The sequence below is a fragment of the Theobroma cacao genome, chromosome 7 (genome assembly GCF_000208745.1).
Source record: "Theobroma cacao cultivar B97-61/B2 chromosome 7, Criollo_cocoa_genome_V2, whole genome shotgun sequence".
NCBI lineage: Eukaryota > Viridiplantae > Streptophyta > Magnoliopsida > Malvales > Malvaceae > Theobroma > Theobroma cacao.
Genome location: NC_030856.1, coordinates 11,677,757 through 11,691,058, shown reverse-complemented (window position 1 = coordinate 11,691,058; position 13,302 = coordinate 11,677,757). Strand labels below are relative to the sequence as shown.

The 13,302-nt window shown below is 30.5% G+C and overlaps 2 protein-coding genes across 5 annotated transcripts; one reads left to right on the top strand and one right to left on the bottom strand.

Annotated features, from left to right (window-relative positions):
- On the bottom strand, positions 2,251 to 2,806 carry LOC18594692 (uncharacterized protein At2g29880). Its single transcript, XM_007022318.2, has 2 exons — positions 2,444 to 2,806; positions 2,251 to 2,352 (listed from the first exon to the last, which is right to left on the bottom strand). The coding sequence occupies exons 1-2, from the start codon at positions 2,804 to 2,806 to the stop codon at positions 2,251 to 2,253; spliced, it is 465 nt and encodes a 154-aa protein (XP_007022380.2).
- Positions 7,452 to 11,549, top strand: LOC18594691 (UPF0481 protein At3g47200). 4 transcript variants are annotated; one of them, XR_001928714.1, is made up of 5 exons: positions 7,452 to 7,588; positions 7,734 to 7,759; positions 8,197 to 8,241; positions 9,268 to 9,300; positions 10,006 to 11,549. XR_001928714.1 is itself a non-coding variant. In XM_018124602.1 (4 exons), exon 4 carries the CDS (start codon positions 10,685 to 10,687, stop codon positions 11,342 to 11,344), a length of 660 nt encoding a protein of 219 aa, XP_017980091.1. In that variant the 5' UTR covers positions 7,452 to 7,588; positions 8,197 to 8,241; positions 9,268 to 9,300; positions 10,006 to 10,684; the 3' UTR covers positions 11,345 to 11,549. The 4 variants fall into 4 exon arrangements, 2 of the variants coding, with proteins under 2 accessions (XP_017980091.1, XP_017980092.1); XM_018124602.1 differs by lacking the exon at positions 7,734 to 7,759; XM_018124603.1 differs by lacking the exons at positions 7,452 to 7,588; positions 7,734 to 7,759 and having other exon boundaries at positions 8,100 to 8,241.

The window sequence follows — 13,302 nt, the reverse complement described above, 5'->3', positions numbered from 1 at the left end:
AATTGCATCCGATGACCAGTAGACAAAGTGTTTCGAAAGTCTGCATTCTAAACATTGTGAGTAAACTTACTGTTATTTTAATTATCTAGGGTGGTTTTTAGATGATTTCATGAATTATATGGAAAAAGGAATTTAAAAAGGTAAATTTTCATGTTTTATGAATAAATGTGTTTCAATGAAATTAATTTATAAATTATTTTGAAATTAATAATGATTTTGAAAAATAGAGTACACGGAGACTGTTAATTGTTGCAATTCGATTGTTTAAATTGATTGGCTTATGGTAAATTGGGCATGATTGGTTAGTTGGCAATTGTATTGAAATGCGAATTGTTTGGTTGCCTTGAAAGACTGCGAATTACAAAAATTGCCATATCATGTTATTGAGTTTTATTGTATGGTGGATTATATATTAATTAATCACTGCAGTAGGGGGTTTCTGTAGACCAACCTTTTAGAGGGGCATGGTAAACCCCATTATATTCTTACCTTGAACGGAGAGGGGCGTAGGGTATCTCATGGGGTAAAGCTTAGGGTTCACTTCACGCCAAACCACCACGTGAGGGGGAACTCAGCCAACGCCAAGGAGTGGCTATGTTTCAAAATAAAAATATAATTTATGTGAAATGTGAATTTTTTTAACAGCCTTGGCGGTCTCGGTAGGATGCCTCGGCCAAGGTGTTCCCGAGAATGGATTTATGGCACAAGCCTAGTTTTTATGAGATTCATAAGTCTCTTTACGTATTTTGAACGAAATGTGTTCTAATGCTATAACCCAGTTTATGATGATTTACTTTATTGTTTCCATGTACTCAACTCTAGATGTTTATGATGATGTCTGTTTACTCATTGGGATTTTATAATCTCACCACCCTCATTTCCATCCATTTCAGGTTTAGTATAGACTGTAGATAGCTGATCTCATCGAGGACTACCGTTGGATCTGCATTTTCCAAACCGTAGGTTCACAGTCCTCTTTACTTTTGTTTATTCGGGGGCCCTCTTGTTATTGTAAATTAAATTAAATATTTTGACTTACTGTATTACAGTATGTAAAAATTTATTTAGCTTTTACGCTACAAAAATTATTTACGTATAACTCTATAAATATTGTTTTATAAGAAAATAGGATATTTTACTTAATATTTCTTTTATTTTCTTATTATATTCAAATAACCGTAATTTCGTTTTAAATGAAGATTTTAGACTTTTAAACTCATTTTGAGTATGAATTATGTGTTTTGTACTTGTATATTACATTTTAGCCAGTTTTGAAATTTTTGAGAAAAATAACCAAAATTTTCCTGTGAGACGAAAATTAATATTTTATTTGTTTTAAGTTGAAAACAATTTAAATTCTTTTAGAACACGATATTTGACAATGGTTGCTCACAAGGGAAATGAGAAACTGATAGTAAAACTTGCGAGGTTTCGGGTTGACATTCCGGGTAATGAGTGTCTACCGAGACACCGCGGCGGTTGTCATGGACTCGAGGGGAGTACCGGATCGTGACAAATTCAATAAATATTCTAAGGCATCATATAGATCACAATTTACAAAAACCTCATTTGTAATGATATGAGATTGATGAAGATATTAATGAAGAACACAAATATCCATAATAATATTCAATAACACAAACATTCATAATAATATTGAAGAACGCAAACATCCTTAATAATATTGTTGTCCCAGAAGAACAAACCAACTAATAACGAGTTTTTAAGTTCTCAACAATTAACAACAAAGTCTTGAAAGATCAAAATATTTTAACATCAAGGTCTTGAGATAATCTTTCTCAACCATCTAAGTCTGCTGCTAAGGGGAAGAGTAAAAAAGTAAGTCATTTGGGATTGATTATTAGTAAGTTTGTAAGATGCCTCATCAATTTCATCCTCTGTCAAACCCACAACCTCACGTAATGCACTATTCAAATCTTGAAGATTTTTTTGATGCACAAGTACTTCAGTCCCTAAAGCATGGCTCAATGAATTTCCAATATTTTCTAATTTCTCACTTAATAAAATGGCAGCATCCATAAATTTTTCAAACCCATCCACTTCACTCAAGTCATTGGTCCTTCACTTCTTACTTGTTGTAGAATTTTGATTTCCTTTACCAACTGATGGTTGAGGTTGGGTAACAGAGATATCCACATCATCTAAACCAATTACATGTTCACATGCAGAACCATCATCTATCCCATGAGCAACATCTTCTTCAATTTCATTTAAGACATCTGCAGGCGTTTAAGCATCTTGTATTGTTGCTCGGTCTTTAGCATAAATATCAGACAACTCATTAAAAAAAGGAAAACTCCTTTTTCTGAATTGAGCAGCATCTTTGTGACTCTAATCAAAGTAAATAAATAATATTAGTAGGTATAATAATTGATAAGAAAATAAATACAAATATGGAAAAAAATTTAAATGACATGCTTACAATAATATAAGAATCCCATACTAGATCTTCAGCAACAACCATATTCCTTTCATGATCCCAACCAAATCTACTAGTACCTCTCCCTTGTTCCATATCATATACAATTGTCCATTCTTTCTTCAAGGTCTTAATCCTCGATTCTATGTGAGGTTTGGCCTTCAAATTCGCATTTGGCAAACTTGTTGTAATCATTCGTTCAAGCTCTAACAAATAACCACATTTGAAACCAGTGTCTAGATTATATGTTCCCTTATTGTGCAGATCAACCAAACATGATATTAGTACAACATCTTCATTATGGGTCCACTTTCTTTTTGTTCCTTTTTTTGAAGTTTGAGAAGGAATGGTTGAAGATGAAGACATTCTTTACTATCAAAAAGTAAAAATTAATTTATCAAATAAATTATCATAGTGATAAATGAAACATAAATATCTTAATTAATTAAAAAATGTGCACCTATTCATTCTAACTTGTGTAATACACGAAAAATCATTATCATGCACAAGTCGCATCACATACTCTCGATTTGCATAAAAATCGAGAGTTTTAAGATCTTACTCTTCGCCTACGATTTTGTAAAACACAAATGAATGCCAACATAAGCCAAAACCAAATAACAATGACACATTTCCAAGAACACTATCAACGCAACAACAATCTTTTCTCTCCTATTTAAATTTCTACGCAAACCCAAACGAGCCATAATTGCAAAAATTAGATTTTCATATCCATGGTTTATGTTGTTATAAAGAAAATAATAAAAATAAACATACAATAAATATTTATTACACCTAATAATAAATATTTATTTAAAAATAAAACTACAAAATCAATAATAATAATAATCAACATTGCAATAAAAAAAATAAATAGAAATAAAAAATAAGGAAAAAAAAAACAATGATAGGGAATATTAAACTTTTGAAAGATATATATGACCTCTGGGGTTTGACCTAATGCTTTGGTGTGGTCTGATTTTACTTTTAATTGTAATTTGTAATTTTGTTATAGTTAAGCTGAATCTAGCTGTAGAATTCTATTACTTGTCTCTCTTCAATCTTTCCATTTGGTCCAATTGAGCTGTCTTCCTATTTGAGTTAATTTTATTTGATAGCTAGCAGTTCTACTCCTAATTATTGCTAGTGCTCCTGGTTTCTTAATCAAATCAACACATTCAAAGCCACTTGAAAATATATTGCATGTGACGCTCGAACTCCACCTTATAAATGCCCAAAACAAAAGTCCTTGATTGCGTGCTACGTTCATTGCTTCAGGTTTTTGATGAAGATAAAAAGAGAGAGCGGAAATAGGTTTAAAGTATTCCATGTTTTTGTGTGTGGGGATTAGAGTAGCAATGGTCGGTGGAATATTCTGCACAAGCTGACGAAGCCCAACGTGATTTGTGTTTTTTATACTACAAAACTTCTACTTCCAAGCTCAGTACCAGTTTTGGAAAAATTAATTCTTCTATTCCTATTTTCAATCAAATCAATAAATTGTATTAATTTAAGTAGGGAACGTAATATCATCAATGTATTTTTTGTGATCAGATCTGGTCGTTACATCGCCAGATCGATAAAAATGCCAAATTTAGCACTTCCTCGGTCAGGCACCAGTGCCGCCATCGCCATTGTCACCCTCCACTATCCTTTGGCTGTGGAGGAAATTCAGAGAGAAAAAGAGAGGCGGATCAAAAGAGAGTAAGAAAAAGAGAAAAATGAGAAAAAAAACCTTTTATAGGGTAGGGTTAGTAAATTCTTAAAATGAGCAAGGGTATTCTTGTTCAAAATTTTTTTGACTCTATTTCGCAGGAGATGGAATAGTTAAATAGCCAAAGTGCCGATAATATTTGTTATGTGTTTTAAAGGATTAACCATTCTTAGAAGTGACTATTCCATACCATAAAGACAAACCAAACAAAAAGAATAGATGTCACTTAAAAATAGGGCGAATGGCAAACGAGCCCTTAGTATTTTAAGCAGCAACGTTGGATCATTATGGGTTATTGATTTTTCACAAAACCAGCTGCTCAGTGTCTTAAATATCAAATTAGCATATGTGACTCCAACTCTATTTGAGAATCAATTTTAGATTTCAATGATATTTTATTTCGTAAAAGGTTTTTTTAATGATCTGATAAAAGTTATTTTGTGGTTAAATTTAAAGTTATCTTTTGTTATCAATTAAGTTTAAAATATAATCTTCATGTATTTTGATTTGTGGAATAGAAAGGAATGGATAAAATATGTAATGTGTGAAAATAGAATAATATAGGAATAGAATAAAAATTTTATTATGTAATTTAATTGATGGAATGAAATAAGATAGGAATTGTTATTATAATTTAGTAAAAATAATTTTAGAATAACAAAAGAAAAAATGATAAAAATATTTTTTAATATAATATATCATTATTTATTTTTATTTTAATTTATTTTTAAATATTAATAATTTAAAATTTATTAAAAATATTAGTAATTGATAATTTTAATATTAAATATTTTTTGAATATTAATTTTTTATTTATAATTGAAATATTATTATGATTAAAATATTAATAATTTTAATTAAATTTTAAATTTAAAATATAATTTTTTATAATATATAATTAAAAAATTAAACTTTTAATTATAATATTTGATTATCTATTTTGTTTTATTTTTTAAAATATTAATAATTAATAATTTATTTTAAATATTTATAATTGATAATTTAAATATTAATATTTTTTATAATTTAAATATTATTATGATTAAATATTAATAATTTTAATTAATTTTTAAATTTAAAATATTAATTTTTGTAATATATAACTAAAAACCCACAGAATAAATTAAGTACTTAAGTAAGGAAATAAAAAATGCATGAGTTATGTGTAAGGTTCCTGCTCTGACAATAAATAAAATTTTATTTAAAACATTAATATAGTAATTAGTTTTAATATTTTTCAATAAATATAATTTAAATAGACAGGTCAAAAAGTTCGAGTTCAAAATTTAGAGGTGCCTACAGAGTCCAATCTGACTTATGAACACCTTTATTGAAAGTATAGACAACAAATTTATTTCTTAGGCNTAATATTTATATTATTTAAATATTTTTTTAAATATTAGTATTTATTTATAATTGAAAAATTATTATGATTAAAATATTAATATTTTAATTAAATTTTTAAATTTTAAAATATATTTTTTATAAATATATAATTAAAATTAAATTTTAATTATAATATTTGATTATCTATTTTGTTTTATTTTTTAAAATATTAATAATTAATAATTTATTTTAAATATTTATAATTGATAATTTAAATATTAATATTTTTTATAATTTAAATATTATTATGATTAAATATTAATAATTTTAATTAATTTTTAAATTTAAAATATTAATTTTTGTAATATATAACTAAAAACCCACAGAATAAATTAAGTACTTAAGTAAGGAAATAAAAAATGCATGAGTTATGTGTAAGGTTCCTGCTCTGACAATAAATAAAATTTTATTTAAAACATTAATATAGTAATTAGTTTTAATATTTTTCAATAAATATAATTTAAATAGACAGGTCAAAAAGTTCGAGTTCAAAATTTAGAGGTGCCTACAGAGTCCAATCTGACTTATGAACACCTTTATTGAAAGTATAGACAACAAATTTATTTCTTAGGCCTGTCTTTCCCCTCTATTTTCTCTTTTGCTCAACTAAGCATAAGCAATGAGATCTTGCTTTGGCCAAAGTCGCTATTAAATTTTCTCCTCGTGTATTTTGGCTATTGCTGCCTTTACACCTTTCCAACAATGTCTCCTTGCCTACAATCTATCTTATAAATCTTTTGCGCAGGAGGAGCCGTTAGCTGTGGTTGGAGCTGCTGCTTACCCGGTAAACGAAAATGCCTATGAACTTTGTATTAAAATTTCTTTTCTTGCATTTTAACTATTAGTGCTTTTGCATGTTTCCTACGTTTTCTCTTTCCCAGCAATATGTGTCTTACATTTATCTTTCAAGCCCGAGGGTTTAAGGGGATGATTTATGACATGAGCAATGGTACTAGTGTATAGTAGGCAGTGTCTTACTCTCTTGTGTGTTCATTGTGTTCACTTTTCTTCTTTTCTCCTAGTATTTTAATGGATTATGGTGGGAGGGGGAAATGAATGTGTTAGGAGAGATTCTGGCAGAAGAAGAATGAACGTTGTAACTACGCTCTATTTTTGGTGTTGACAACTAAGCAGTTGTATGATATTGCTTATATTGGCAGTTTATGATTGTTCGTCTTTTAGCTTGTTAATAATATTTAAATCATTGGCTTAGCAAAAAGAAAATCTTACATTTGTCTTGGACAAGTTAAAAAAAAAAGCTGCTAATCATAAGGTGCCTACCGTCAGAACTCCTCTTACTCAGGTAAATGAAAATTTTTTAAATGCCTATAAAATTTATTGATGATCATGACATTTCGCATTTAGATTAATCTAGATAAGTTATTTTGAGAGAATGAAAAACACAGAAAATGGGAAAGATTTGAATTTTTAAACAAAGAGAATAGTTTAAGTTTTGATTTTTTAAATAAAATTTTAAATTATATAAGGAAATTTTTTTATCTTTTCTTTGTATTATTTAAATATTAAAATATAAATTACTTTTCGATTAATCAATTTTACTTGAAGCTTTTGATCCCACTTTCTATAAAATTGCAAAAAAAAAAAGAAAATTATTAGTATATTAACTATCCTAAATTCTAAATAAATAGTTTAAAATCTAAAACATTTTAAGAAGTGATGACACCCTCCCTCCAACGTGCGCCCGCCCTGGGTAGGGAGGACCTTAATGCAGCTACTTTATTTATAACACAACCAAAACGGCGTTGAACTCCAACCATTCCTTCCGCAAATTAAGGAGAGCCGTGAAATGGAAGAACTCTATCACTCAACAACTATATATATTACACATACCCACCAAACAAAGAAAGTAAAAAATTTTCTTCTTAATTATTTGCTTCTATAGCGAAACGATGGAGCACATGGAGGACAATGGAAACAATTCTTCTCCAAATCCAGCAGAAGAGGAGGGAGATCATACTTTACGTCAATCTTCCCGGTTTCCTTCGAGAGGATCTCTACCGGAATTATCCCTACCGGAATTAGACAAGGTGAATAATTAAGGTCCAAAATCATTCTTTTCTGACTTCTTTCTCGCCCCCAATAAACAAAAGCAGTGCTAGCTATACTTTTTATCCTATTATATTAAGATTTATGCCATGCTTTCTTTCTTATTCATTTTTCATTTTTTTGTAGGTTTTAATGCTCTTCTGATGGGTTTGGTATGTTGGGGTTTGCTAATAATTTTGAAATAACAAAAAAATAAATGATAAAAAGATAAAAATACCTTTTAATATATTTTTTTATTATTTTATTTTTTTAAATATTATAATTTATAATTTATTTAAAATATTAATAATTGATAATTTAATATTAATATTTTAAAAAAATTAATATTATATTATTTTTTTAATTTAAATATTATTATAATTAAAAATTTTATAATTTAATTATTAATTTTTTAAAATNATTTCTTTGCTTTTTTTTTTTTTTTTTTTCACTTTTAAGGGACGTTTTTACCTTATTTATTTTAGAAAGTATTCCCTGCCAATGAAATAGCAAATACCACGAGGGTTGGGATGAGCTAGCTATTTCTGCCTTTACACCTTTACAACAATGTCTCCTTGCCAACAATTTATCTTATATATTTTTTGAGCAGGCGGAGCCGTTTCGAAGGCCTCGTTTTAGAGGAGCTGTTTACGCGGTAAACGAATGTGCCTATGAACTTTGTATTAATATTTCTTTTCTTGCATTTTAACTATTAGTGCTTTTGCATGTTTCCTACGTTTTCTCTTTCCCGGCAATTTGTATCTCACATTTATCGTTCAAGCCTGAGGGTTTAAGGGGTGGTTTATGACATGAGCAATGGTCCTAGTGTGTGTATGGTAGACAGTGTCTTACTTTCTTGTGTGTTCATTGTGTTCAGTTTTCTTCTTTTCTCCTAGTATTTTAATGTATTATGATGGGAGGGAGAAATGAATATGTTAGGAGAGATTCTGGCAGAAGCGGAATGAACGGTATAACTGTGCTCTCTTTTTGGTGTCGATAACTGAGCAGTTGTACGATATTGTTTCTGTTGGCAGTTTAAGATTGTTCATTTTTTATCTTGTAATAACATTTAATTCATTAGCCTATTAAAAACAAAATCTTACATTTATAGGGTACCTACCGTCACAACTCCTCCTAGTCGAGTAAATGAAAATTTTGAAAGTGCTTATGAAATTTATTTATGATCATGAAATTAGGTACTTAAATTAACCCGTCTCATTGTAAAAAGTAGTTAATTAATACCATCCATAAGGCTTTCCATCCGTGCAATCCATGTTCCACATTGGAAAATTTCACCCACGTGACCTCTTCGGTATTATAAATTAATCATATTCCAATTTTTTCCTCCGAGGATGGCTGGGTCTTACTTTCTATACATACACTCTTGTCCTCTTTTTTTTTGAGTTGCATATTGCTGTGTAAGTCTTATTTCTGCCTTGTTGAAGTAAAATTTGGGTCGCATATTCGCTATTATAAATTGTGCATTGTTTTTGCATTTCGAGCGTTATGATTAGACAATAACCTCTCTTTCCAATAAAATTTCTATGGCTTACAAAAAAAAACTGCAGTTGTATGATATTGCTTGCACTGTCGGTTTATGATTGTTCATTTTTTAACTCGGCAATAGTATTTAAATCATTGGCCTATCAAAATAACAAAATCTTACATTTATTCTTGACAGATGCCGATGTCAGCGCACCCGCCTCCCATTTAGGTAAATGAAAATTTTGAAAATGCTTATGAAGTGTATTTATGATTATGAAATTAGGTATTTACATTAAGCTGTCTCAATGTAAAAAGTACTTAACTAAGACCATTTATAAGGCTTTCGATCCACCAATTGCGATACCGTACAATCCAAATTAGACATGCTTCACTTTAATTGGCAGTGAAAAACAGAAAATTATCACCATTTTTAAAAATATCTGAATATTAATATATATATATATATATATATATATATATATATATATTAGTTGCTTCATTTTTAGTGGTTTTTTTTAATAAAATTATAAATCCTAATTTTAACACTTGTGGTGGGATTGGGCGGTCCATAAGTTCGTTACATTCGGTTGAAAGCTTGATTAGTTAATTCCCTTGAATTTTGGTTGCAGATAATATTGAAAGTAATATACTTAGGGAAAAATGGATAATTAGATAAATTTCACTCACATCACCTTCATTTTCTTAGTTTATTGTAATTTATCATATTCCAATTTGAACAATTTGGTAAATCTCTAATCTCTTGCACCTGTCTGTCATTTCCATTTACTTTTGTACTTAACTAAGCATGGGTAAAGAAAACTTTCCTTAATCAAGTACGTTATTAATTTTGCTCATGCGTTTTAGTTAGTAGAGCTTCTGCATATTTCAAAATATGTCTCTTTTCCAACAAAGTATCTTACATATTTTTGGATAGGCCATGCCACGGGGTTCTACCTCTTCAAAGCTCGACTCTTTTGTGAAGGTGCCTCATCAACTACGGCAGGTAAATGAAACTGCCTATGAACCACAACTAATTTCAATTGGTCCTTATTACCATAGTGCTAAGCCGCACTTGATTGAGATGGAAGTGTACAAAGATCAGTGTTTACAAAGGATTCTTGAGAGAAAAGGCGAGCAAAGCGAGGATAGATTTGTGAAGGCCGTGAACTTAGAATGAGCTCGCAAATGGTATTCACCATCCTTATTGAAGCGACTTAATGACCCTAAAGAATTTGAAAATATGATGTTACATGATGGTTGCTTTATTGTTGAGCTATTGAGTAAGAAGCTACCGGGTAATGATCCTTTTTTCCAACGGAAGTGGGTCCTAAAAGCCATATATTCATGATTTCTTGCTACTCGAAAATCAACTTCCTTTCTTTCTGTTAGTGGACTTGTATCACGTGATCAAGGATCCAGCAGATGGAGAAGATTTTGCTTCCAAGGCATTTTCTGTCCTTTCTTATTTCTTGCCAGGGCCAAAGAAGTGGAAGGAACCCCTTCCGACCATCAAAGATACCGACAATATCAAGCACCTACTAAGTTTAGTGTACGATAATGGGTATCCTTCTCCTTGGGGAATAGGGGCCCATCGGAACTACCATAGAAAAAAAATGGAAAAAGCAAATGCAGGAGAAGAAGGCGGTCAAGAAAAATGGAAATTGATGTGCTGTGCAAGAGAAAAGGAAAATGTAAGAAAAGGCCTAGCGGAATGGCAATCCTTACGCTGTGCAACAAAGCTGGAAGAAGCAGGAATCCAATTCATGATCAATAGCATCAAAAAGAGAGATGTGATGAGTTTGTTTGATATAAGCTTTACAGACGCGACAATGAAGATTCCAACCTTTGTGGTTGAAGACTGTACCGAGCGTCTCTTTCGCAACCTCATTGCCTATGAAAAATATGAGGAAGGTTCAACTTATGTCACTGATTATGTGACGTTGATGGATAACCTCATCGACTCAGCCAAGGATGTGCAATTGCTTCGTTTCAGTGGAATCATCGAAAATATGTTGGGTGATAATGAAGTTGTTGCTCAAATGTTTAACAAACTTCGTGATCACGTTACATTATGTGGTGATACCTTTTATTACGAGGAGATATTTGTTGAGGTGCAGAAGCATTGTTCAAGACCTTGGAACACATGGAAGGCGAAATTAAGGCATGATTATTTTAACAATCCCTGGGCACTCGTCTCCTTTATAGGTGCTCTTCTTGTTATCCTTCTTACCATCGGACAGTTTATAACTGCAGTCATTCCTCTTATAAAATAAAGATTGGAGGCAGGCTTGAGTCTTGGTGGCTGTAAAATATGGTAAATTAAAGCTCATGCGCTTTTTGCCTTTTAGTTGTTCTTGCTTTTCTCTTTATGTTTTTCTGATTGTTGTTAAGTTTAGCTATTTAGCTTAGTTACTTTGAGTTTGTCTCAGATGTATTGTTTTCGTTATGTTTATGGTGATATCTCCACTCTATTTAGGGCTACATCTACTTTGTATTTTCTTCGTATATTCAATAAAGTCTTTTATTTGTTAAGCAGCAAAAGAACCAAAACTATAGTTCGTGGGTAAAATTATTACACATAATATGAATGGTTTATTATATAGTTCAAGTTCTAGGTTCGAGTTATAAGGATGGTTGTATAAGTAATTGCTTAATTAAATGCTTGCCCTTAATTTGCATTTTAATTTCTAACTAGAGATAGAAATTAGTCATTCCGTCTCATACATATTTTATCTTTGTATATTTGTCGTTGTCCTAAATTAATATCTTATTTGGAAAAGTGAAAAAAGAAAGATTGTTCTTACTTTTCCTTATTAGCCTTGATTATAACTATTCATTTTTTTTTTTGTGTCAAGATAAGCTGTGAAAGAAAATTCAGAATCAATGAAGTCAAGATCACCTTTAAATTTCTTAAATTTTGTATAAAGTTAAAATTAAAGTCAAATATGAAACAGAAAAAATATAATTTTCTTGAAATTCAGAACTTCTTTCTATAGGGAAGGGAAGTTGTGAAACTTGTACAATATGTGTTGGATCTTTGAATATTTAAAAAAGAGTTTAAATTATATTATGATAATCTTAAAATGTAGCTTTCTAAGGCATGTATTAATAAGAGGTCAGGTTATATTATTTTATAAGAACCTCAACTGCTGCCAATATTTTCTTACACTAAATTAATTCTTATTAACACTCTTAACCCCAAGATTTTTTTTCTACAAATAAAAATTAAACAAAACTTTTGATAAATTGCAAACTTTTTTGTATCCCACCTTAAGTAAGAGGTCAAGAATGTAATTTTTTTTTGTAATTTTTGTAGCTTTTAGTAGTTTTTTTTTTAAAGACAAGAAGTTGTATATTCATATAGAGATGAGCAAAATTAGACCGGACCAATGACTCAATCGAACTGAAAGTGATTTGAGTAAAATGGTTTGATCTAATTGATCTATTGGGTCTATTGTTCCAAAAAGTTTGATCCAATTGATTATTCGGTCGATTCTCTGTTTTGAAATTTTTGGTTAGTTTACATACGTTTCCATTTATTTTAAAGTTTGAGGTTGTCTTAATTCAAGTTGAGTCACTTTGGGTTCAAATTTATTTGGGTTCAAATTTATTTGGATTCGAACTGATTTGAGTTCAATTGTTGACTTTTATGACATCTGTCGTGACGTGCGGGTCCGGGAACCCGTCCGCCAGACGCGGGCGAAAATTAAAATTCCTAAAGGTGTGGGAGTCGCCACCAATCTTTTTTATCTAGGTGTGATTGGTCACCTATTAACCCGGTTCTTAATCGACGAAGTCCTAAATTAATTTTAGGTCCGTCGAAAGAACGAGAACTGGTCCACGTTTTTTAAAGATGGGTTCGGGAGTGCGGTTATGCACGGAGAAGGGTTAGCACCTCCGTGACGCCCGTTCTACGAACGGTACCATTTAATCTTAAGTTATCTTAATATTGCCTTTTCTTAGTTTAATCCCTCTTTTATTAATTAAATTTTTATTGAATTGTCAGACTGAGTTTTTCACTTGGTCTTACGTATGCATATGATGCAAGCATAGAATGATGTCGTGACTTGTTTATTTTAAATGATGGAGTCGGTAATCTTTTATTGGAAAATTATTCGAAGACTATCCCAACGCTTTGGTGAAGTCTCGAAATCCTCCTCACCTAGAGATATCCCCGGAAGAACTCGTCTCTACAAGCTCCTCGGGGAAATCTCATCATCGGGATTCCCGT